This window comes from Musa acuminata, chromosome BXJ3-5 (genome assembly GCF_036884655.1).
Source record: "Musa acuminata AAA Group cultivar baxijiao chromosome BXJ3-5, Cavendish_Baxijiao_AAA, whole genome shotgun sequence".
Taxonomy (NCBI): Eukaryota; Viridiplantae; Streptophyta; class Magnoliopsida; order Zingiberales; family Musaceae; genus Musa; species Musa acuminata.
Window position 1 is genome coordinate 44708714 of NC_088353.1, and position 21369 is coordinate 44730082.

General features: G+C 45.4%; 3 protein-coding genes across 6 annotated transcripts; 2 read left to right on the top strand and 1 right to left on the bottom strand.

The window, feature by feature from the left end:
- Nucleotides 1–247: 247 nt before the first annotated feature.
- On the top strand, nt 248–6347 carry LOC135638682 (probable anion transporter 3, chloroplastic). 2 transcript variants are annotated; one of them, XM_065151951.1, is made up of 8 exons: nt 248–805; nt 1430–1656; nt 1842–2205; nt 2322–2366; nt 2433–2579; nt 5786–5923; nt 6017–6050; nt 6117–6347. In XM_065151951.1, exons 1-8 carry the CDS (start codon nt 377–379, stop codon nt 6326–6328), a joined length of 1596 nt encoding a protein of 531 aa, XP_065008023.1. In that variant the 5' UTR covers nt 248–376; the 3' UTR covers nt 6329–6347. The 2 variants fall into 2 exon arrangements, with proteins under 2 accessions (XP_065008023.1, XP_065008024.1); XM_065151952.1 differs by having other exon boundaries at nt 666–805; nt 1417–1656.
- An 8743-nt stretch (nt 6348–15090) lies between these two features.
- On the top strand, nt 15091–17210 carry LOC135637832 (uncharacterized). Its single transcript, XM_065150655.1, has 3 exons — nt 15091–15698; nt 15786–16157; nt 16401–17210. Exons 1-3 carry the CDS (start codon nt 15408–15410, stop codon nt 17052–17054), a joined length of 1317 nt encoding a protein of 438 aa, XP_065006727.1. The 5' UTR covers nt 15091–15407; the 3' UTR covers nt 17055–17210.
- Nucleotides 17211–18095: 885 nt separating this feature from the next.
- On the bottom strand, nt 18096–21275 carry LOC135637833 (uncharacterized). Of its 3 annotated transcripts, none has more exons than XM_065150656.1 (6): nt 21029–21275; nt 19667–20166; nt 19236–19574; nt 18827–19133; nt 18538–18635; nt 18096–18458 (listed from the first exon to the last, which is right to left on the bottom strand). In XM_065150656.1, the coding sequence occupies exons 2-6, from the start codon at nt 19859–19861 to the stop codon at nt 18297–18299; spliced, it is 1101 nt and encodes a 366-aa protein (XP_065006728.1). In that variant the 5' UTR covers nt 19862–20166; nt 21029–21275; the 3' UTR covers nt 18096–18296. The 3 variants fall into 3 exon arrangements, with proteins under 3 accessions (XP_065006728.1, XP_065006729.1, XP_065006730.1); XM_065150657.1 differs by having other exon boundaries at nt 18528–18635; XM_065150658.1 differs by lacking the exon at nt 18538–18635.
- Between the last annotated feature and the right edge of the window lie 94 nt (nt 21276–21369).

Genomic DNA, 21369 nt, shown 5'->3' on the forward strand with positions numbered 1-21369 from the left:
CCTCGAACTATGTTGTCGCAATTCATCGAGCAGCTTGCGTGCCTGGATGGATGGTCTCTCTGTTTCGAGTGTACACTGGTGATTTGGCTTCGTTCACCTGTACTTTGAACCCGTCTCCTGCACGCAAACTTTGGCATGTCCGGTGGTGATGTGATTTGGCCCAACCCGTTCTAATCTCATCACACCTGACTATATATATATATATATATATATATATAGTGCTACTAATTGATGTCACCGCCTTCTAAAATCAGTTTGGTCAATATCTTGATGGCGGCGTCTCCTCTCCGTCACGGAGTTTATATCGCGTCCCCTATCTCAGTCCACCGGTCCTCTACCACTCGGTCTCGTGCGCTTCCACTCCATAATAGCTTCGATGATACTTGGCCTCTCCACCGGCCGACTTTTCTCGTGTCCTACTTTCGTCTCATCCGCTCGCGACGGCACCATCCGCAGAGGGGCCGCGCCCGGGTTGCCGTCTCCTTCCGCCCAATCCTCCGATGGCCTCCGATCTCGACGCTCGTGGGGGATCCCGCCTCGCCGAGTTGCCCCTGCGGTTCGCAGGCTCACCGCTCCTCCCGCTAGGGTTTCGACCAAGAACGGCGCCTCCGGCGAGTTCTCGGAAGAGAGCGGGCCGCGGAACGCCAGCTTCTTGGAATTCCTCACCTCCGAGAGGGTTAAGGTGGTCGCCATGCTGGGCTTGGCCTTGGCCCTCTGCAATGCCGATCGCGTGGTCATGTCCGTGGCCATCGTCCCGCTCTCCAGAGCCCACGGCTGGACCCAGTCCTTCTCCGGCATCGTTCAGGTACTTGTATCCCATCTTGTCTTGCAAAGTCGAACTAGGGTTGGGGATTCAAGATCCTCTACACCAGTCGGGGATGTCAACATGACGTGACCTATAGCGCCTACAGATATTTACTCGCTTGACATGTGCGATTCTTTGGGAAACTTGTGTTACGCAGAAACCCTGTCGATGCGCATGTTCTTGTTAGTTAGCTTTCTTGGCCTTTCAAGTGAAACGTTTCACGAGACAACGGGCATTTGGCCATTTTCTTGCGCTTTTGCTATACTTTAGTCCGTGAATTTGTGCCTGTGAGAAAGAATCGTGAGTTAGGAAAATATTGCAGCCTGTAATGTATTAATGACTATTTATAATGATGAACCGATGTTCTTGTGATTATGTAATCTGGAACTTTTGCACCTTAAATTCTTGGTATTTAATTAAGCCAATTTTAATTTGTCCAAGATTCAAACCTACCACCGTTTTCTTCCTTCATTTTTTACTTTAGTTTTTCTCCTAAACCTATAAAACTTGTGGACTTTATGTAACATTTCAAGGTTTCCCTGTAAATAGACTATGGGTGCTGGTTAATTGTTTATTTAGTGTCGTCATCTTTTCCTCTAAATCTGTGTCAGCTTCCCAATGTAGTCATCTTTCCTGTGGGGATACCTCATGTCACCTATCGTTGGAGGAGCTTTAGTGGATTATTACGGTGGCAAGCTAGTCATGGCATGGGGTGTGGCCTTATGGTCATTGGCTACTTTTCTCACACCTTGGGCTGCAGAGACTTCTTTATGGACTCTACTTGCCATGAGAGTTCTGCTGGGTGTCGCTGAAGGAGTGGCGCTACCAAGCATGAACAACATGGTGTCAAGGTACTTATCTTCTTGTCTGAAAATGTGTCTCTGTCATAATCTTCATGACCAAAAATTTACATTCGTTTGGATGTGTTACGCTGTGAGTTGCCTCCTTGGTTTTCCAAATTGTTTGTGCTGGACTTCTTATTCTGCAAGTCCTGCTTGAATATCCATATTGTTTAATCTGAGCTTTGAACTTTTAGGTGGTTCCCTCGATCAGAGCGGTCTAGGGCTGTGGGCATTGCTATGGCTGGTTTTCAACTTGGCAGCGCAGCTGGATTGTTGATTTCCCCTATCATTATGTCACGAACTGGTGTTTTTGGACCTTTTATAATATTTGGACTATTTGGATTTCTTTGGGTGCTGGTGTGGGCATCCGCAACATCAAGTACACCCGAGAGACATCCCCAGATATCCAAGTCTGAGCTAGACTATATCGGACAGAGAGAGAAACAACCAGTATCCAAAATTAAGAAACCTGAAAAGATAATGATTCCACCTTTCAAGAAATTGTTATCTAAGTTGCCTACATGGGCCTTGATTTTTGCAAATTCCATGCACAGCTGGGTAAGTTTTACATGCCACTCATATATTGTTAGTTGACATTATTTTGAGGATGATTTTACTTGATGGGGTGCTCTTCCCTTGTCTAAACAGAGAAATATATGTGATTGTTGCTACAGGGCTACTTTGTCATCCTTTCGTGGATGCCAATATACTTCAATACAGTAAGTATTCTTAGCTCCACTTTGTTTTTCTTGTCTGTGTTTGGTTGATGACCCAATTCGGAATAGGTATATCGTGTTGATCTACGGGAAGCTGCATGGTTCAGCGCACTTCCATGGGTGATGATGGCTGTTTTAGGGTATTTTGCTGGTGCTTGGTCAGACATGCTAATTCAAAATGGGTTTAGTGTTACCTTCACCAGAAAAATCATGCAGGTACCTTTCGTCAGATCTACCCAAATTTTTAATAGCAAGAGAACTAATGAAAAATCATGTCATTCTTTCTAGTGTACATGATGTATTCTAAGTTGTGGATAAGTACATTTTTGCTTGAATGACTGGAGATTTTGTGTTTCCATCAACTCGGAAAATTAAGGAATGTAGGGTCTCGGCAGGTACTTTTCATCATATCTACCCAAAATTTTAATAGCAAGAGAACTCATGAAAAATGACTGCTTCTGAAATTACTTTAGTTAGAATGCCATGTCATTCTTCCTAATGTACATGATGTATTCTAAGTTTTGGATAAGTACATTTTTGCTTGAATGACTGGAGATTTTGTGTTTCCATCAACTCGGAAAATTAAGGAATGTAGGGTCTCGGCAGGTACTTTTCATCATATCTACCCAAAATTTTAATAGCAAGAGAACTCATGAAAAATGACTGCTTCTGAAATTACTTTAGTTAGAATGCCATGTCATTCTTCCTAATGTACATGATGTATTCTAAGTTTTGGATAAGTACATTTTTGCTTGAATGACTGGAGATTTTGTGTTTCCATCAACTCGGAAAATTAAGGAACGTAGGGTCTCGGCAGGTACTTTTCATCAGATCTACCCAAAATTTTAATAGCAAGAGAACTCATGAAAAATGACTGCTTCTGAAATTACTTTAGTTAGAATGCCATGTCATTCTTCCTAATGTACATGATGTATTCTAAGTTTTGGATAAGTACATTTTTGCTTGAATGACTGGAGATTTTGTGTTTCCATCAACTCGGAAAATTAAGGAACGTAGGGTCTCGGCAGGTACTTTTCATCAGATCTACCCAAAATTTTAATAGCAAGAGAACTCATGAAAAATGACTGCTTCTGAAATTACTTTAGTTAGAATGCCATGTCATTCTTCCTAATGTACATGATGTATTCTAAGTTTTGGATAAGTACATTTTTGCTTGAATGACTGGAGATTTTGTGTTTCCATCAACTCGGAAAATTAAGGAACGTAGGGTCTCGGCAGGTACTTTTCATCAGATCTACCCAAAATTTTAATAGCAAGAGAACTCATGAAAAATGACTGCTTCTGAAATTACTTTAGTTAGAATGCCATGTCATTCTTCCTAATGTACATGATGTATTCTAAGTTTTGGATAAGTACATTTTTGCTTGAATGACTGGAGATTTTGTGTTTCCATCAACTCGGAAAATTAAGGAACGTAGGGTCTCGGCAGGTACTTTTCATCAGATCTACCCAAAATTTTAATAGCAAGAGAACTCATGAAAAATGACTGCTTCTGAAATTACTTTAGTTAGAATGCCATGTCATTCTTCCTAATGTACATGATGTATTCTAAGTTTTGGATAAGTACATTTTTGCTTGAATGACTGGAGATTTTGTGTTTCCATCAACTCGGAAAATTAAGGAACGTAGGGTCTCGGCAGGTACTTTTCATCAGATCTACCCAAAATTTTAATAGCAAGAGAACTCATGAAAAATGACTGCTTCTGAAATTACTTTAGTTAGAATGCCATGTCATTCTTCCTAATGTACATGATGTATTCTAAGTTTTGGATAAGTACATTTTTGCTTGAATGACTGGAGATTTTGTGTTTCCATCAACTCGGAAAATTAAGGAACGTAGGGTCTCGGCAGGTACTTTTCATCAGATCTACCCAAAATTTTAATAGCAAGAGAACTCATGAAAAATGACTGCTTCTGAAATTACTTTAGTTAGAATGCCATGTCATTCTTCCTAATGTACATGATGTATTCTAAGTTTTGGATAAGTACATTTTTGCTTGAATGACTGGAGATTTTGTGTTTCCATCAATTCTGAAAATTAAGGAACGTAGGGTCTTGGGAGGGTCAGCATGAGTAGCTTTACCGATGTAAGAAGTTTTGTCTATGACTCAGACCCTAGTCACTCGTATTATAAGAAACACTTTTAATGGATCGAGGCTCGCTCTCTAAAGAAGTTAATTATATCCAAGTACATTTCTGTATGGCCTTTCTCTGCATTCGGTGGCTATGGCAAATCTTTTCCTATTCTTTTGTACTGTATCTTTTGAAGTCATTGCTAACTTAATTTCAAATCTAATGAGGTATGGTCTTTTAACACGATAGCTAGTGTTTTCATATTGTGTATCCTATCATCGGAATTATCTTTTAGGTGAACCTCAAGCCTACTTTAGGATTGGTGTTAGGTGTTAAATGTCTAAGGATGCAACTAAAACCAATTGATGTTGTGGTACTGGGTTCCTTGAAGAATCTTGTTGAATATAAAAAAGAATGAACTTATCTCTCTTAACTACGCTTGGCTGGTTCTAGTAGCAGTATACTTGGTTTTTTTTTTATTTGTTTGTGTGTTGTTCCTCAACAATTCATGATACCTAATATACCGTGCAAACGTTACATGCAAATGCTTGGGCCAGATTTAAGCGATAGAGTTGCCCATCGTGCTTAGGCTGCGCTCCTGGTATCACTTGCACACATCACATATATTAATCATATAGAACTATAAATATGGGAGATGGATGACATCTATCAAGCATATTTCTGTTTTTATTATGTAGATGCTTGTATATTGCTTTAGCCAAGAAAATATAGGTTTGATTTAGAATGTAGCATATTTCAGGGTCAGGGTTGGATTTCCATGAAATAACTTAGGTCAGATTGGACCATAAAGAATGGAAAAGTGGATAATAAAAGATAAATTAAGAATAATTAAATAATTCCCTATTTTTTTTTTATTTTTCCTGGGAGAAGTCTCACATTTTTGGATTTCCCATTTGGTGTCCCCTTAAACCCCTTATACTTGCAATGCCCTTAACTTGACCCTCCAACTCCTGCCCACACCCTTAAAAGACAGTTTTGACAATGTTTTCACATATACAGTGTTTTTGTTGAGGTGGAGAAAAAAACATAAAGCTTAGTAGAGTTTACTTTTAACAGAAAGGAAAAAAACAAAACAAAAAAAAGAAACATTTTGCTTAGTAGAGTTTACTTTTAATTTTGGCGGGGTTCCACTCTGTACAACAGCATGAAAAATTGAATTCCTGCATGTGCAAGCTTTTTTGAGTCATATTTAGATGTGAGCTTTGTGAACAAAAATACCCTATTATCATTTTTTCGAGTATTATTAGGCACTTGTAGCAATTTAAAATGCTGAGATATATAACTCCTGAAATCATATCTATATGCAGTCGATTGGTTTTTTGGGTCCTGGTATTTCCCTTCTCGGTCTGAATGTAGCAAAAAGTCCTTCTGTAGCTTCGTCTTGGCTTACGGCAGCTGTTGGGTTGAGTTCTTTTAGCCATGCGGGCTTTTTGGTAAACCTCCAGGTTGGTCATGGACTATTTGGTTTGTTTCTGAAATATCATGATGCGTTTGAAGTAATCCTAACAACTGCAATTTTATTTTTAATATTATTTCAGGAGGTCGCCCCACGATTTGCCGGTGTACTTCATGGTAAGTGTATTTCTTCTTCTCTCATGATATGATTTTTGAGTGTGATGGTCTTTGTTAATGTATCAGGAATGTCGAACACTGCTGGAACATTGGCGGCAATAATGGGAACCGTTGGAGCTGGCTTCTTTGTTGAGAGAATGGGTTCTTTCCAGGGTTTCCTAATTCTGACGTCATTGCTATATTTCATTAGTACACTTTTCTGGGATCTTTTTGCTACTGGAGAGCGCATTCATATTATTATGGATGATGGTGGTGCTGATGAAGAAGAATCTTCTTGATTAAGCAATTTCAATTTCAGGCTCTGCATAAGACAATTATGTCAGTTGGATAAAAAGTGCTACTACAAAGATCAATTGTTTATATTATTAACATGGATAAAACTAACAAATGACAAACGCCATTTACAATGCGCAATGAAAAACTATTGAAAACAATTTAACATTTGACCTATTTATCTGATGGCAGCATGGCCGCTTTGCATCTACTACTGCGTCAGGACTCGAAAACATTCACGTGATGAAAACAGGGGACTACAAAAAAAAGGTTTTAAGAACAAATTACACCTGCTTTTATCGATGAAAAGTAGCCCTTTTGAAGCTAAAACTATTACCAAAATATCATTAGCAAAATGTTGGGAGAGGATGGACAAAATGGAACTTATTGCATCAGAAAGTCATCAAGTATGACGTTATCCTTCATGTTATTTCTAATTTATTATATTATAGTTTTCCAGTCAAATCAACTCAGCAACACCAACTAAGAAGATCAAACAAACGCAAAAGTTGGGGGGGGGGGGGGGGGGGGGTGGGAATCATTAAAAGAATTAACAGGACAAGATTAAAGACAGCAATCAAATGTTGGAGAAGGGTGCTATTCAAAAGTAGTCAAGGATAATTTCATCATTAACTGTGAGATGATATTAACATAGTCAAAATTACAAGGAATCCATGAAAGTATATTCAAAACTTCACTAGAGATTTCTTGAAATCACAAGTGAGAAAAAGGGACACAATACAAAAAAATTCCTCTTCGACAGAAACTGGTTACCAACTGTTTGACACAGTCACAACCTTCCATAAATGAAACTAACTTGTGTGGGAATGGAATGAAATTTGACTCGTTAGGAGAGCTTACCACATCAACAGGAGAGTCAATACAAACTGAAAAAGACCCCCAGCACCAAACCTGATAAAAGATGAGTAAAAACAAGAATTTCCAAAAGTGAATGTACAATCGAACGGTTCTGAAGACATTAAACAACCCATTATGATGAGACTTTCACCTGTTTGACTTAATCATAGCTAGTCAACTCGGCATAATTAATTTATTGTAGCATTACGTGCAAAATAACTTGGACCACTCACTCAGGAAAGCCCCAAGTCTCTCCTAGCTTGTAAAATTTCAAAGGTTCAGTGAGAAACAAATATTTAAAATATTAAGCACTATTTGTTAAATACAACCTGTCTAACAATTGTCCAATAAGCAATATTTATCACAAGATCAATTGGATTTGACACACTACTTGCCAAGGCAACTAATTTTATTATAACGATCAAGTCAGGATGTCCAGTGGTCAAGAAGTGAACTGGAACGATACGATCTACTGACACCATCTACACAGCATCAGTCAAAACCACAAGTTCAAACATCTTTAAACTGTCATACCTATCTATCCATACCTCCAAAGTTACCCAACAATTGGGGGTGGCTGTGGGTGAATCACAATGCAAAGCTACAATGAATCTATCCGGTGGAACGATGCAAAGCTACAATGAATCACAAAGGAAAAAAAAGAGACACAACATTGTTAGTTTGGCAAGTCTCACATAGTCCCACATCAGGAAAATCAAGTTTGATATCTCCTGTTTAAACTATAAATAAGGATCTGGGCTTTGAAGTCAAATGCATCACAAGAAAACCTAATTATTTGTTTTAGATTTTTCTTGTTTAGTAGTTTTGTGTTTTATGACATAGAAACATTTTTTTAAGGTATTTGTAATAGTCCCTCTTTTATAGTAGTGATTTGCTACTCCTTATTTATTTTTCTATTTTATTATTTTTGTTGGGTTACCAAAATTACCCATTGATAAATTTTCTAGGACTAGCTCTAACAAACATAACTTCGTCATAGCTCTAACAAACATAACTTCGTTATTATTTTAAATTATTTCTTAGTAAGTTATTCATAAATTTCTTAGGTTGAGAGGCTTTTCCGCTTCCGTGCATTGTGAGTTGAAATTTGTTTCCCTCTGTCTTTCTTTCTTTTGGTTGACCAAAAATTACTATCAGAAAACGTTGTTGCGTCCTGTAACCATGTCTACATAACTGCCATTCAATCTTGTATAAGCTCACAGTAAGTGACCTAAGAACCATACGTGCAGTATTTAGGAGAACAAGCCTGGAAGATCTTAGATCATTCTAAGATCTGTAGCGCAAGAAGAGAGAGATTCTCCGATCTCGATGTTATCGTTTCTTTCAACAAGGAAAGAATCTTAATCGCATCCATCCATTTGACGAGAAGAGCAAACGGAATACAAGCATCGAACAGAAGAAACAAATAGCAATATTAGTAAGTAATGGAAGAAGGGAAAGAGAACCATTTGCCCTCGAAAATCATCACTTCATTCAAGAAATAAGAATCCGTTTTACACATCACATCTACGTGCTTCATTCGGAGAGCTAGATCACTATAAGCATCAAACAGTAGCAAATAACCAGATCGGGAACCAACGGAACAAGTCACGAAAAACAAAAAAAAGGGGGGGAAAAGAAAACAAGAAACCCTCGTATCTCAAAATTATTACTCTCAAGAAGGAAACGATTTTGAAGATCACATCGATCGGAGGCAAATAACAACATTAGTAAGCAATGGAATAGGTAACCATGAAGAAAGAACAAGAAACTCTCGCATCCCAATATTGGCAACCAAGAAACTCCCGAAACTATTACTTCTTTCAAGAAGGATTGAATCCTGAAGATGGTATCTATCGATTTGATCGGGAGAGCACAAAAGGACTTCAAGCATTATCCGATCAAAGAAAGATATTAGTAAGCGGTGGAACAAGAGACGAGAAGGGATGAAAACCAAGAAACCCTCGTATCTCTAAATTATGGTTTCTTTAAATAAGGAAACAATCCGGAGATCGCATCGCATCGCATCAAATGATCGATCGGTAGAACTAGAGGACTAAAGGTAAGAAGCAAACGCAAATAACAAAAGGTAAGGCGGGTGATCGACAGTTACCTCCGCGAAGCAGCCGGCAATGGCGATGGTCGCTAACCTCCCGACGAAGGCGATCTCGATCTTGAAGCCGTGTTCGGCCATGGCTCGCCGCCACCCGCGGGGGCGAGGGAGAGACGGAGGCTCGGAGAGGGGAGAAGGAGGAGGGTCGCCGGAGGAACAAGAAATTGGGGAAGGAGCATTTCTTGGGGGAGGGGGGCTAATAAATAGGGAGACTAAGATTTGGCGCCAGAACGCCTCGATCCAAAACGAAAACAGATGAGTGGGGCAGCACCGCCACCCGCATCGTGATTGGATATATATGGGACCCTCTTTACATCCACTCACAACGCTGGTGATCACTTGGGTACCGGTGATGCATATTGGAAGTATTCTTGATGTGGAGACATATCTTCTTCTCCCGCTCTCTCGTTCTCACTCTCAAGCAGCTCAATCATATATATATATATATATATATATATATATATGTATAATAGCCCCTTCTTATTGCATAAAAGCGATAGGTTGAAGAACACAAACACGCACAAAAGATGAAAAAGAAAACAGAAGCTCATAAGCTGGTAAAGTTTAGAACGCTATCGAATTCATGGGTCAATTCGATACAAGTAGATGGCATCTTTACAACTAGCAAGAATGGATGGATGGTGTTGATCCATGTCGCTTTTGTTGGTGGGAGTTCCTTTTCTCCTACCTCACCTGTGAGAAGAAGCTATTCCGTGTTTTTGCACTTCCCAAGGCATTGCGAACTTATGGAGACTTAGATGGTGACGATGGCAGGCGAAGACTGTGTGTCCTGTTGGGAGTACAAACTCGAAACATGGAATCAATGTCGTAGGACAGGGATGGAGCTACGGCTGGTTGTGATGGGTGAAGATCCCCATCTCGGGTTCATGGAGGCAGGGCCCTGCATCATCAGCTTTTTGTCACAGTGGATGCATGTATCCACCTGAAATGGAGGGACCAAACACAGAGAATCCTGATCCATTTGTTTTGTTCTGAGTTAGATGGTTGGTCACTTTAGGTCTCGACGCAGATGCTGTCCAAATGGTTTATGAGACTATGGCTGCAACTAAAACAAGAAGAAAAATAAGGATTCATATGTTCTTTCTTATCCAACCTTACAGAACAAAGATGCATTGTGTGGTTTTGGTCTTAGAGTTGAACAGCTTAAATCTGCTTCTCTCTGTATTTAGTTTGGGAATCTCGACATGATGTAGCCTTAGGATGAGAAGCAGCAGCAAACATGGTATTGTTCATATGGGATGAGTATGTTCTGTGGAACAACAACACAATACCAGTACCTTCTTTCCAGCAACAAAATGTGACTTTCTTCATTCCAATCAGCAAATGGGACGCTGACAAGATCCGGAGCAGATCTCCTACACTTTCAAAGGCCAAGAGATTAATTAGCAGGTTTCCGCATGTTGAAATAGCATTTTGTGGTCATGAAGTTTCATGACCACAGAGGATGACGGGAGAAGGATTACTAGCGCACACAGTATAACTTGGTTGTCCTGTATTTGACTTATTCTGCAGATGAGCACCGAAACCTGGAACCTTTGCTTGCATCCTTGTTGAGATTAAAACGGAAGAAAGATAGATAGTATGCAAGCAGTACATTAAAGCATACGTAGTCGTGTAATATATGCTAAGAACGCTCGGAGAAGAGACTGCAGATGAGCCAAAGCAAACGATGAGCAAATTACAGGAAGCATACCAAGGCAGAGAGCGAGGGAAGAAGCTAACTAACTCATTTTTAGTTCCTTGCACCTTCCTGGCGAATCATGGAAGACAGAAGAAGCTGAGGGATCGGTAGATGATGACGATGACTGAATGATGCCATGAAATGGCTGAAGGAGGGATCCAAAAGGATCGCATGATCCAAGCTCGCTAACACGATCGGATGGATGGAGAGAGAGAGAGAGTGTGTGTGTGTGTGTGGATCAATGCGATCCCTTTGGATGCTTCCTGGAGCCACAGGCGAACACATCAGAATGCAACAGTAAAGAGAGGTGTCCTCCTGGAGAACCAGGAATATGTGCCCTTTTAAAGACTCGCGCGCCCGATGCTGTAGCTTCCTGTGACGTTTAGTTTATGGTGAAGTTACCAAAAAGCCCGCACATACAATTCATGCTTCTTCACGTCACCACAAGTTAATTACCTGAGGCAATCACATGGGGTTGCAGTCTCTCGAACTCCTCTCCTTTCCTTCGTTTCTCTCCTTGGAGTCATTCCGCGGCATCGATCGTAAGTCGGCTGCTGGTGCTGTTAATTTCAGCTACTGTGCTCTGGACTTATGACTGTGTCGGCATAATATAAACGCCTGCTGCCATGAAGATTTGGAGACCGTGAACCCTATGCTTCGTTGCGTTCTTAGTCCAAACAAGATTCAACATTCGCAAGATTACTGTTGCGTCCTGTTTGTCGGCAGTGTTAAGTGGAGGAAGACGGCAAGGTGACTACAGAGTGCAGATGGAACTTTTGCGGGTCAATTTGTTGTTTGTCCCTTATCGCTCAGTTGTTTCTCAAATGTGGTGAAATCATTAAAGCGGCGTCCATGGTGGTGGCCGGTGCTGTCGGAGTTGATTTGAAATGGTGGATTCATGGTACGCTCGCGCGGTGGTCATGGTGCCTTCTCGGCTGGACACGAATGCCAGTTCCAGCAACCTTTTGTCGCCCGGCTCTATCACCGCTGGGCCTCACGACCATGGAATCCTGCAGCGTATGTCTTCCCGACATTGAATGTCTTCCTCCGAGATGGAGCGAGCAGAGCCTGAGGCACCATCAAGTTTCAGCTGCCATGTTTCTGCAAATGGAGAAGGTTGTGGGTGTGGGACAACCAGTCGCTTCTCCCTCGCACATGCACTGCAATAAAGCCCATGTCCTCCGTTGCCATCCATCGAACGACCAGATGCCGCTGCGCGCCCTAGATACTCACTCTAGCTCACAACTTCCATGCCCACCACTTTTGTATCATCACCATTACTTTCCAGTGATCGAAGACAATCCCCCCTTTCGCGCTTCGAGCAGGAAAGCGAGGCTCTCCAACAACTTCCATCCCTCGTTTTTCCGGTGTGCCATCATGACGACGCCGGTAAGATAATGTTGAAATGGTTGCAGAGAAATGCCTCGCTTCCTAATTTCCTGCTTCTTGTGGTCCATCTTCAACGCTTGCATGAATTGAAGTGGGCACCGAAGATGCCAGGGGTGGGTCGACCGGAAGGGCCCCCCTCCTCTCAGCAATTGCAGCTCGCTTTTCTTTTTCTTTTTCCCTTGATTGCTAATGATGTGAGGGTTGTCCTTTACACCACCTTTTATCATTTTCTACATGTAAGGATATGCTTTCCCTCTTTAAGTTACTAATAGATGTGGGAACTCCCAAGACCATCGCGCTGTTTGTTTACAGCGTGAGGAAGCTCGTGATACATGGCCATCATCTGTGCACACAATCTCTGTCTCTAGCGTGCCATCCTTCCTTGTTACAGTCTTCCTCTCTGAGAAAACAACTCCACTTGGAACCCCAAGGATCACGAAACGTTTTACGAGGTGGATTACCGAACACTGCTGCTTTGTATCGGAGGGTCTAACGTTGCTTGATTATAAGCGTGAAGAAAGCTGTAGGCTCTGCGACGATGATGATTATAATAAGCAACAAAAGAAACCCGAATGGATCATCATCATCATCATCATCTCATCAACCTGATTATTGAGATGTCGGATGCTGGCTAGTATAAACTCAATCCGATAGTGCAGCAATCAAGATGATATGATCGTCGCCAGCTTTGCATCCTTTGTTTAATGGGTACTAAAGCAAATGCAGATTCGATTTCCTGATCTGATTCTGCAGCGCTCACATGATACATGTAGTATTTGGTCGCTCTTCTTAAAAGGTAATTGGCCAAGATTGCAAGGCTGGTACTGCACATGTTCTTGTTGTTTTCAATCGTCTGGAGCTGATCTTTCGGCACAAAAGGGAACGACAGGATGACACATGCTATCTCTGTCCGATGCCAACCTAATGATGAGTACAGGCTATAAACAAACGGAGGGAGACTGGGAATCCGTCGTCCTGTATGCTATCACACACGCAAAGACAACTTGCGGATGGTGTTTGGAGGGATACGTCGAAGATTTGTTGGCCTTGTTTATGAACACGCTCTCTTCGAGCTACTACTACACACCCACCTACAGCTCCACGAGAGATCCAAGCATGGTCCATCGACCAGCAGCCTACTTGATTTCCAGCCATGGATGGATGGCTCATGGGCTGAGCCACGACGATGCTGCCGAGCAGATCTTGGGCCAAGTCGTCATACGTGGATTCAGTCCCACGTCATATCATATTCTAGACAGAGAGTCCATGGCGGCTCCCAGAGATCTCGGCACTCGAAATACTAGATCCTGGCATGTGCCATGCACGTATGTTCCCGGAGGAGCTTCCCTGTGACATCTGCCACACACACACGAGAGGTGAGATCGACCGATGGGGTCATGCAGCCGTATCACTGTCGATCGCCGGAAGTGGCTCACGTGTTGCAGAAGGGAGTGAGCATTCTAGCATGCTTCTGCTTGACGACAACAAGTTGAATCTTGCTATCAAAAGCACCGAGTCCGCTTGATCATAACATAACCGTGTGGGATTTCTGAGGGTTTCGTCCTCTCTGCCTCTGCTTGTTAACAGTGTCCAGCTACTACTTTTTGACAGTATGGAAATATGGTAAGCGATTACCTTCTCTAACATTACTACTCTCTTGGAGCTATCTGGCTCGTGACCAGCGGCAACACCAGAACTTTGCATTCGGATTCCTTGCACGCATCAATTTCCTCTTTGGTCTGCGTGCAAGTTTTCATATGCTTTGTGTTCTTTCATCCTTCCTTGTCTGCTAATATGATTGATTAGGGTATACAGCTCCCCCGGACACCATCTTCTGCTCTGCTCTGCTCTGACAGGAGGAAACAAACAGGACAAACCTGAACCTTATCTCCCGGCCTCGACTCTGTCGGATCTCCAAGCCATGTTGCGGATCATGATCATGACAAGCAGTAATCGAGACATATCCACTATCTCCCTTTCATGGACAACTCTATAAAGCATCACCATCGTCGTCTGTACCGATCCGCCTGCATTATGTAGCATCCCTATTGTCTCTCGAGATATTTGGCCAATGAAACACCAACACGTAACTGCTTGCTAGAAATTTGCTCTCCCCCTTCTCCCTGTAAGACTATGTTATCCGTCGAAGAAGAAACACTAACAAGTTTATATCCTACGAGCCATCAACTCCTGCAGAGCTCTTTTAAATATATGAAGTTGTTGAGGACAAAACCAAGTAAACTATGTATGTTATACAGCAGGAGAACGTGCATGGCTTAAACATGGTGGTTCTCAAGGAACACAGGTGGTGCAACAATGTCAACCGGCCGCCATAATTTAGTGCTGCATCATTTCCCCATGGTTCGATGTTCGAATGACGTCTTCTCAACGCATTAACCGTAGGCCCTGGAAAGAGAGCAGCTCGAGCTTCATCTGAGCTTAATATGATTCACAGCGCATGCATGTCTCTTTGCAAAATCCTGTTGGTGGTGCGAGCTACACCTTCGTGTTGTCACTATAAATTGAAGCGGCAGACGCTGATCCACGAGCGACATGAACGCAAACAAGGTCGGTGATTTGCTGGGATCGATCTAAGAACATGAGCTGTCCATCGGGGGCGTGGTTGGTGCAGGTCCCGACAACCACGGCAGCATGTTGGGCCTACAGATCGTTCCTGTGTGATCCTGTTAAATTAGAAATGTGAAGAAACTTATTGCCGAGAGAGATTTCAGCAGAGCTCAAAGATTTGTTTAGATTGCGTGGAGAAGAGTCAGCGAGTGAGGTTGAAGCATGCGGCAAAAGGGAGCGTGCGGCCACGACTCGATGAGCCGAGACATGGCCCCATCGCATTCTTATACTATTTCTCGCCACCCCGCAAGCCTTTTGCTGAGGCCGACGACAGCATCCTATGAAGAGAAAACGAGAACAGAGCAGCGGTAGGAAGTAGCAAGGAAGTTTCCAAGGATTAGGAGGAGGAGTGCTTAAAGTTTTCCGGCTTCTTTCTTCTCCCTTCTTTCTTTCCATGAGGAAGCTGTGGCCCAACCTGGACCGGGAAGATGGACTGGACACCGTCCTGGAGGTGCCAATCCCGGAGGAGATGTTCCTGTCCGGCGACAGCTCCAAGAGCAGCAAGACGCTCTGCACCAACGTGAAGGCCTGGGTGCGGCCGCACGTGGACCGATCCCCGCCGTCGCCAATCGGCCGGGGAGCGGAGCTCCAGCTCATGCTCGGCGTCATCGGTGCGCCGCTCGTCCCGTTACCCGTCCAGGCGTATAAATCCACCCTCATCCGCGACATGAAGGAGGACCCTATCGTGAGACTCCGACCAACGTTTTCTTCGCAATCACGTCTTGTTTCGTTGATGTCTTATGCCTCGTCCCTTTTGCACTGCGAATGGCAGGAAGTCTCCATGGCTAAATATATCGTGCAGCAGTACATCGCGGCGTCGGGAGGGGAGCAAGCTTTGAACGCGATAAACAGCATGTACGCAATGGGGAAGGTCCGGATGACGGCGTCGGGGTTACCCAAGGGGAACGGCGGCGGCCACGGGGACGCCACCGACGGCAAGAAAGCGAAGAAGTGCGGCGGCGCCGGCGAGATGGGCGGCTTTGTGCTGTGGCAGAAGAAGCCAGACCTGTGGTGCCTGGAGCTGATGGTGTCGGGGTGCAAGATCAGCGCCGGGAGCGACGGCAAGGTGGCGTGGAGGCAAACCCCATGGCACCAGTCTCACGCCTCCCGTGGCCCACCTCGCCCCCTGCGCAGATCTCTTCAGGTTCGTATCTCTGTTTCTGTCGCTCCTCGCCACCGGCTTGACTCAAAGTAGGAGACAACGCCACGGCGGTCCCTTTCGTTTGAAGGCTGGAACACATTCATGTCCTGATTCCACGTGCTGAGTGCAGACGGACACCACATGGCGGTGTTCGTCTCTGGGAGATGTGAGGCATCACATGCATGACGAAGCTGAGCTTAATACAGAACCAAATCCAACACACACCTTGTTCGTCGTCTGACACAGGGACTTGATCCGAGATGCACGGCCAATCTATTCGCCAACTCGGTGTGCCTGGGCGAGAAGACCATCAACGGGGAGGACTGCTTCGTGCTGAGGCTGGACGCGGAAGCGGCCACCTTGCGAGCCCGAAGCAGCAGCAGCGTGGAGATCATTCGGCACACCGTGTGGGGCTACTTCAGCCAGCGGACGGGCCTGCTGGTCCAGCTCGAGGACTCCCACCTCCTCCGGATCAAGTCCGCCGTCCAGGAGAGCGTGTACTGGGAGACCACCATGGAGTCGCTCATCGAGGACTACCGCCCCATCGACGGCGTCAACATCGCCCACGCCGGGCGCACCAGCGTGTCCCTGTTCCGGTTCGGCGAGACCAGCGATGGGCACACGCGGACGCGGATGGAGGAGACGTGGACCGTGGAGGAGGTGGACTTCAACATATGGGGGCTATCCATGGACTGCTTCTTGCCTCCGGCCGACCTCAAGGAGGAGAAGGAGGGCGGTGACGTTGGCGGAGTGGCGACGGCGGCGGCGGCCACCAAGAGTGCGCGTCCACCTTTCAGGGTCCAACCGGCCGTCGCTAGGATCGGGATTTCGCAGGTGGCAGCGGTCGACGTAGATGAATCGGACTCGACGTCGACGGAGGAGGAGGATGGGAGCCAATGACTGCCGCATCAGTGATGAGAGTGATTTGATCAGTGTAAATACTGCATCAATGTAGACAAATTTTGGAGTGCTGGGGATTATTATTAGGCGAAGCTCTCCATCTCTCTCTTCCGGTCTAATCAATTTCGGATGAATCGAGGCAATGTCCAAAGCTCATCTCCAACATGTAAATGTTATGCGTTTATAGTCATTCAACTTCGGATGCAATTGAATAACCTAATGATTCCAACAATCTTGGGCCACGTTTCGGCAAGGAACATCCACAGGATGGATACATCCAAAACAAGATTTGATGGTAGACGTGATCGATTTCGATCAACTCCACAGGGCAGAGTCCTCAACCCTTCGTCTTTGTTGTACGCGTGGACGCGCGACGAAGCGCAAAAGTTAGTAGCTCGCCAACCATGGGAAACATATGGGGCGATCGGTGTGACTCGCGGCCGCCCTTGACCAACATGCAGAGCCAGCTGCCGCGGCAGTCGACTGCTTCCACCGTCGTCATATAAATCCATCGATGGTCGACTACATCTCTGCATTTGGTCCCATCGATGGTCGACTACATGAACCGGGTTTGGTCCCCCGACGTGCGAGGTCACGTGGACCGCACCGAACAGGGCAATGCCTTGCGTCGTACGCCTCGGGAACGACGTGACGACGGCGAGAGCCACGGAGCGGGCATTCATGGCTGCCTTCAACAGACCACGGCCATGCATCTACAGAATCGAAAGGTGGCGAGAAACGCGCCGTGAAATGCGCCCATGACTCGCATACGACGAATGCATAGTCATGAGAAGGTAAAGCAGAAAGGAAACCAATCGCGGTTGCACTGCCGTCCGATGGTAACTGCAGCCGATTTGACCGGGGCGGAAAGGACAGAGAAGACGGATGGGTAAACCCAAGGCCTCGAGAGCACCACGCACGGCAAGACCCCACGCTGCCTTGGCATGTCAAGCATCGATCACCTCCGCACATCGCTCGAGAACACTCGTATTCAAAGAAAAGCTGCTGCAGAAGACACACAATCGATGTGGTTTGGCGAGCGACAACAAAAAGGAGGGATGGATGTTAATTTCTTATCGCAAAACACCGATCCCACACTGATTCTTCGCCACAATGACACATCCATCCATGACGATTATTTCCGCCTACGCTGCCGCCTCCTTCCCTACTGCTGTTGCTCCTATTAATACACTAATCTTTTCCTTCTCTCCTACGCGCTATGCTAAGAGCTGACGCAAAACATCAAGAGTGAGTCGCAAGCAAGTCAATAGGTCCACTCCTGGGGGAGTCCAACCTCGTGGGCCACGACTGCTGCTGCTGCAGCGGCGGTCGGCTGGGCTCCGAGGTGGTGGTGCTTCTTGGTCTGATGCGATGGCACCGCGCTGCTTGGACGGATGCGAGCATCTGCCGGACAAACGAAAAGATAATTACGCACGCAATCGACGGACACAAACGCATCAGGACAGTAATTACCATGACCGACCACAAGGCGACCAGGGAAGTCCGGCCGTCCTGCTAACACCTCTAGGTTCAGGCTCGAAGCTTGAACCTTCCTCGCAGGAACCAGCGCGGTCGGACGACCTACCAACATCACGAAACCGCAAAGATGATATTAGGCGATGACGCCAGGAGGATTGAGGGTGTTACGACGCTATGCGCTAAAGACAACAGATGGCTGGCACTGTTTGTGACCAAGGACAGAGGAGGAATGCGGCAGAAGAGAGGCACGAGAATCCTCGGACCCAGGAGATCGTTGTGGCGCAGCGCTTTACCAGTGGTTTTCCTCGGGTCGAGCACGTTGCAGGCGGACCGGGGAAGGAACACGCCGGTGCCGATGGGCTCCTTCCGCGCGTGGGAGCCGTCGAGGAACACGGTCCGCATTCCGGCCACTGGTTGCGGCGGTCGTTGCTTCGGCAGCTGTGGCTCTCGAAGTGGCGGCCACGCGGAGGGCGACAGATCCAAAGGCCACCCGCACCGGCCCTCCCCGTCCCGTCCACCGCAACATCTGGCTTTGCTCTGCCTCCCCCATGCCGCCGACAACTGCTGATTCATCGTTTGCTGACGCTTTAGGTGGTAAAACTGACACAACAGAAACGGAGGCCACAGACCATAAGAACAAAGCAGACACGAGCCCGGGGGGGGGCGGTTGGGGACAATGGAATGAAAGAGTATGAGACTCACTCGAGCTGCTTGCAGTTGCTCAAGGGTGAAAACCGGCGTGGAGGCGTCGTAGCCGTCATCGATGTTCCTCGAGATCGCGAACGTAGCCGGTAAGGGCAGCCTCGGCGGACCGAGGACCCCACGGTCGTACACGGTACGGTGACGGCCGAGATCGCCGAGCCGTCTTAGCAGCATCACCTGGTCCGCCGCCTCACAGAGCAGGTCGCAAGGGTCGTCCTTGCTGCGCTGCGCCAGCGGGGACGAGGACGGCGGCGACGACACCAGCGAGGGGCCGTTGGGGCTCCCCTTGTTAGAGGTGGACCACGCGCAGAGCGTGGACTGCGGCGACCGCGCCATGGCCTGCGGTAGCGACGAAAACCAACCCCTCCAAATCACTGGATCTGAAGCGGAGGAAGAAAGAAAAACCGGCAACACGAGAGACAGCTCTCTACCTTAGCATGCTCCGGAGCCGCAACGGGGGCGTCCTCGTTGGCGCAAGGAAGGAAATAGCGAGCCATCTGCTCGGCGAGCCCAGCCACGTCGTCGACGGTTTCCCCACCGTTCTTGGGTCCTCCCTCGAGGAAGAAGGCATCGCAGAGGAAGTGAGAGGGCAGCCAAAGCTCTTCACCTTGGTACTCTTTCGCCATCACGCACGCAAACAACCGGAGGAACGCTTCTTCTCGATCCGGGCGCGGGCGGAAGTGTAAGCGGAGAGGGGGCTAGAAATAGCAAGAGGAGGGCAGTTGGGTGCGTTGGGGGGGAGTGGGTTTGCGGGCTGCGGAAGGAACAATTATGCTACCACTCGCCGCGGCCACAAGTAGCTTCAAGCTCGCTTGAGTCCGCCGGAAATGGTCGGGCCATTCCAATTTACGGCGGTTGAATGAGTGGAGTAGTCCGGGTTGGGTCAACAGATCTCGGACGAGTGGCCATGTGGCTGTGGCTGTGGCTGTGGCTGGTTGATGACCACCATTTGTTTAGTTTGCATCGCAGGGAGCGGACGTCAAAAGAAGATTAACCACACAATAAAAAAATATATTACGAAAGAATTGCGCAAATATATTTAAATGAATGTAACATTTATGTGCATGAAAGCTCTCCATCGATGGCGAGAGGGATTATTGCTTCCTAGCTGATGATATATATAAAAATCGAGATTAAAAATGTAAAAGTCAGCAACAAAAAACGAAAGATAAAATCAAAATTAACAGATTGATGATGATGACAGAGGTTTAACGTGAAGTAGATGAGGATGGGTGGATTAACAATCCAGTAAACAAAAAAAAAAAAGAAAAAGAAAAGTAGTTTAGGTCAACAGAATTCCTTAAGAGGGTTATGATTGAGCATAATAGCACCTGCCTGCCTTTGCTTCACTCTCAAGTTGGAAGATTACAGAAACCAAAGCCTGTTTATGATTTTTTTGGTCTAAGGAGAGAATCCATCTTTTGCTTTAATAACAACAACCCCTTTTAGTGAATCAAATGATACATCAAACTCTGTATGTTGTTATCATGTACCTGTGCGGCTCTTTTGATCATACGGTATGCCGCCACTCTTGTCCTAATTATTGTGTTGGGAGCTAAAAACTTGTAAGGAGACTTTAAACCAACCTTTTTATCTGATTATTATTATTATTATTATTATTATTATTATTATTCTTATTTTCTCTTAAAAATAAATGGCGAAGAAACTAGTTGAAAATTTTATGATGAGGATTTAAAAAATATTCAACCTATATGAACAAAAAAACCTTTTATTTAGTTTAAGATTACTTAATCGAATCTATCATCAAAGCATGTAAGTTTGGGATGTGTTACCATCAGAAAATGTCCAGAGTGGTTGCTCAACCAAAAGCCACGGTTGACGGGGGTGAGAGCGATCTTTTACCGACACTCGACCTAAACCTTCTTCTGCATCCAATGGAATAATAATAGGCTGCACACACAGCTTCTTCACAACCTATGATTAGGTCTGGAGACACACTACTTACCCATGTCATCCGTCTTTGCTGTAGAGTAGAAACTGCAAGCGTGATCCATGTCATCCCCCAATTGCAAGCGTGATCCTTTTTGACTTGCTGCCACTGCAACTCTGGACACAATCAACCATTCTTAATCAGATGATAACTAAGGTTTCAAGGGAAAGTGAGCTAAATGCT